We start from the raw sequence: 4,386 nt of genomic DNA, 5'->3' as shown, positions 1-4,386 counted from the left end.
CGCTCCGATGGATGCCTTTGTATCTGGCGACAATTGGGCCGTGGTGAACAAAGCTTCTGGCTACTCACTCGCCGTTTGTCTCATCAGTCCGCTCGGTCCGAACTCCGCAACTGCATATAGCCCTGAAACAAGCGGCGCTGTTGAGGACGGCTCCAGAAGAGGCCGCAACAGCGACTGCCATCGTTCATCGACTAAGGGGGCAACCCTCGACCTTCTTGGAGGCACGACGGCAATGGTGTAGGAACCGAACGAGCTGTCGCCTTAAACCGTGCGGCTTCCCGGGAGGCAGAGACATCGATAGATAGTTCAGAGAGAGCTACAAGCAGCAAGTTCAGAGGGAGTAGCTTGGCTTGGCTGTTGCTTTACAACCAAAAAATGCAGCGGCACTCAGCCTTTCAGATACACCCTGACCTTGATGTTCCAGCTGGATATGTTATCCTATCTGAATCACCACACACCCTCACATGCCTTCACGTCGATAACAACTACCCCTTTTTGTCAACAGCATCTCTGAAGTCAAAACTTGCTGTTCGAACCGTTGTTGTTTCAACCATTCCATTTGATTCCGTAACCTTCTTCCGGTCGACGACAGGTTTTACGGAGCGACAGGCTTGTATTCGCAAAAGTGCAGACATTAAGCACACGAGGGATTAGGGAACAAAAGCATATGGTACCGACACTGGCGAAAGCCAGCTCAACTGAAATGCAGGAAAACAGGTGCACTCGCATCACAAAGAATATACATCATTACACTGCTGTCGCTCAATGGTCCTGACACGCCCAAGACTAAGATTGTTCTACCCTACATTGACGAGTGGTAAAACTATAGAAAAAGGACACCGAATCACACCTACACTACAACAACAACAACATAGCCTTTACACTACAGCACACAAAATACACAAGCTAACACCATCTCGCCTCAGCGCCCCTCCTAACCGCTATGAAATGCTGAGCTCATCTATAGTCCTGGAGAGTTCAATATCTGAATCCAGCCCATTCGTCCCGTTCATCTTCTGCTCTGCCGTGGCATGGTTGCTATCGCTTGAATTTGCTAGGCTTCCATCGGTAAGTTTAACAGCACCAGCTGAGGAGGCCACACATTCAGCAAAACGGTAGCAGGAGATAAGGTGGTCGTTAGTCATGCCAGAGACTTGCATGAAGGTATAAACAACTGTTGGGCCGACGCTGCGGAAACCCCTTCGAACCAAGTCTTTGCTTATGGCATCTGCTTTTGATGTTTTGACAGGCACATGACGAGAGTACCTGAATCGGCTCAATATAGGTTTGTGGTTCACGAAGCTCCAACAGTATTTATCAAATGATCCAAATTCCTCTATGATCTGCAATGACATGCACTTAATTCAGACAAGAACAAGTAATATCTAAGAAGGCATCAGCTAAAGGCATCCTTGTTTTAAGAAGGGGAGGGTAAATACATGCGTGGTTGTATTTCAAGCTATCCCACAAACCACATCATCATTTTTAAATAAAACAGTATCTAGACTCTATCATGCCAACAAAAAGTTCAAGAGTACGAAGTGGTAACCTTGAGTATTTGGCGTGCATTTTCAATAACACCACGCAGTTTCTGTTCAGATAACAAGGAGCTGCTAGGACTTCCAGGTGCAATAATCTTCTTCTCACTTAATTTTGAGACCAATACTGGGTCAAAATCCATGAAAACTTCCCTGTGAACCATACAAGTAGATTACTAAGATTCCCAGCCACAGTAATAGGTTCAGGAACAGAAGGAAATGCAAAGAGGTACCTGAATATGTCTCTCTTATTCAGAATTGCTGGCCATGTCAGTTCAGCTAATGCCCCTGACAGCACTAGCAGCTCAAATAACTTCCTGCAATTTATATGAAGCATTTGATTATTTAATAGTTGATGATGTTATGAGAAAAAATATATACCAACAGTTGTTTCTGCATACTTGTCATCATGAACAGGAACTCCCCACTCTTCATCGTGAAATGCAGCATAACAGGGATCTGCAATTGTAAACGATAATCAAAATAAATATTCAATACATACAAGGAGAATAAAAAATAGAAGTTCTATTGCTCTGTCAATGAACATGAATAAATGATGCGTAGTGAACAGTAACAGCCTACATTGTGCTCATGGGTCTCATATGCATTGAAACATATAAGGTCATAAACTTGATTTCAGAATGAACTATCACTTTTGACTGATAAATGAGGGGCAGATTAAGCTAACACAACGTACAAATAAAGAAATCATCTCGTTCACTTCAACATGTGTATTATTGGGCAAACGGGTGACAAATATCCTACACCTTGACCAAATTTGTAACCCTCATTAGCAGACTCAATTTCAGTCGTTTTCATGATCAAACTAGAGGTTAAAAAGGAACCTTAGTGCATAACATTATCACCTCCCATTTTGGATATTTTTAGGTAAACTTTCTGATTCCTGAATAAAAAAAAAAACTGTAGAACATGAATCTAATGAGAAAAGAAACAGCATTTTGGATATCACCTCCAGATTGTTCTAACCTCTGCTCCGAATGAATCGGTTCAATGTCAAATAGCAATTTAAACATACAGAAACAGCATTCTTATCATTTCAATTTTGTGATCTTAGAATAATGCTCGTAGGAGAACTGGAGACTACAATGCCCCTATCATAAACAATTGACATGGCTGATGGCTCCCAATTCCCACTATGCAAAGCCCAAGCTTAAGTCAACTAGCATTCTAGATTCTGTCTTACTGAGAGATAGGCCTTTAGTTGTGCATAGACCCAAAATTTAGCTTCTCTATTAGTGACAGGGTAACTATTAAAGCACTACAAACTGCTATACTAAACAAATTGCAGGTTACCCTTAAATCAAATGCTAAAAACATGAAAGCCAGAAGCACGCACCAGTATTTGCTGTCACCCACGCGCACCTCCTCTTCACGCCAGCAGCATCAGTCTGGGAAGCCAATCCACCCTCCCTTTCCAGCATGGAAACAGGCTTGTAATCAGTCTGAGAGAGGGTCTTCTTCTTCCTAGCCCCAAATGCCGGCCTCCCAATCCGGCCCGTGGATGCCCGGCTGCAGAAGGAGTCCGTGGACGCGTCCGAGGAGCAGGACGCGTCAAGAGACAGCCCCGAGCGCAGCAGCAGCTCCTGCCGACGCATCCCTGCGGGCACACTGAGCGAGGGCAGCAATGTGGGCACGGCGGCAGGTTTCTTGTCCTCCGTTGCCCCTGCCGCCGCGGCCGCATCCCTCCCGGGCCTCGGTGAGGGCTTCCGGCCGCGAGTAGCGGACACCGAGCGCGTCCTGCCCCCCGCGGACCGCGGTTCGGAGTCCCCGCCGCCGCTGGACGCCGGCGACAGCCGCCCCCTCGCGCTAGCCCCGGACATTGGACCGAGCCACCGACTCCTTTGCAATCTCAAACCGCCCGACAGCCCCTGCGCCCTTCAGAACCCCCAGAGCGAGCTAAAATCGGCGAGGCATTGCTGCGGAAACACCGAACTCCGGCCGAGGCAAGCGGCGGATTGCAGACAGCTCCCGCACTCGAAGCAAAACCTCAGCTCTTCCGCCGAAATCCGACCTGAAAACCCTAGCAATCGCCGCCAGACCAGCCCGGCATTGCGGAGACACAGCTCAGGGCCCTCGATCCAAAGCCCCCACAGGTGTCAAAACCTTTCCCAACCGACGCCCCCAGAGTCCGAGCCACAAGACCCCGCAGGAATCAGCAGGAACAGCTCCCTCAAGGCTCGATTCGGGGGACCCCGAGCGGCGGAACGCCCCGCGCCAGGATCCGCGGCAATAGCGAGGCGATGCGGCACGCCGGCGAGCCGAGAGGAAACCCTAGGAGGAGGAGGCGGGTGGGGGAGCGAGGAGGGGAGCCTCGAGCCTCGGCAGAGGCTGCTCGGAATTTACTGCCGCTGGTATTGGTGGGTGGGTGGAGGACTGGAGGGTGCCTGCCGTGATGGTCGGCAGTAGATTTGGCTTGGCGAGGTACCTAGCTCTCGCCTCTCGATGACTTGCGTCTTCTGAGTTCTGCCTTGGGTGGCTCGTGCTGCCGTCGCGGGATATTTAACTTTTTACCGTCTGATCGGAGAAAAAAAAATTATAAAAATAATGCTAGAAATATCGACTCCATGATTATTATAATACTCGGATGGATGATAAGTGAATCATTTGTGTCTACGAATGTGGATCCAGTGTCAAATCTGCAAACGACCGATGTTTCGAGTCCTATTTTTGCAAATCGTCCCATCAGAGGACGCCTCGTGAGATAGCCGTCTTATTTTTAGCGCTACATTTTTAACACCAGATAGAGGAAACCAATACAGATTTGTCACATTTGCTGGCGTGACACACAAGCACAGCAGTCCATCTTGGGTCAGAGGCATTAGGGTCA

At 48.2% G+C, this 4,386-nt stretch overlaps 1 protein-coding gene across 1 annotated transcript; it reads right to left on the bottom strand.

Annotated features, from left to right (window-relative positions):
* Positions 1 to 672: 672 nt before the first annotated feature.
* LOC136493199 (uncharacterized) lies at positions 673 to 4,007 on the bottom strand. Its single transcript, XM_066489258.1, has 5 exons — positions 2,896 to 4,007; positions 1,940 to 1,997; positions 1,772 to 1,855; positions 1,550 to 1,691; positions 673 to 1,343 (listed from the first exon to the last, which is right to left on the bottom strand). Exons 1-5 carry the CDS (start codon positions 3,377 to 3,379, stop codon positions 942 to 944), a joined length of 1,170 nt encoding a protein of 389 aa, XP_066345355.1. The 5' UTR covers positions 3,380 to 4,007; the 3' UTR covers positions 673 to 941.
* Positions 4,008 to 4,386: the final 379 nt, after the last annotated feature.

Source organism: Miscanthus floridulus, chromosome 11 (assembly GCF_019320115.1).
Source record: "Miscanthus floridulus cultivar M001 chromosome 11, ASM1932011v1, whole genome shotgun sequence".
In the NCBI taxonomy this organism is placed as follows: Eukaryota; Viridiplantae; Streptophyta; class Magnoliopsida; order Poales; family Poaceae; genus Miscanthus; species Miscanthus floridulus.
Note: the sequence above shows the minus strand (reverse complement) of the source record. Positions and strands in the feature narration are given on the sequence as shown.

Bases quoted from the DNA above. Each gene is read 5' to 3' on its own strand.
- LOC136493199 (XM_066489258.1), bottom strand. From the start codon at position 3,379: ATGTCCGGGGCTAGCGCGAGGGGGCGGCTGTCGCCGGCGTCCAGCGGC. The intron at 1,998-2,895 runs GTGCGTGCTTCT...TTACAATTGCAG, and splicing joins GTGGGTGACAGCAAATACTG to ATCCCTGTTATGCTGCATTT. The intron at 1,692-1,771 runs GTACCTCTTTGC...TATGGTTCACAG, and splicing joins AATAAGAGAGACATATTCAG to GGAAGTTTTCATGGATTTTG.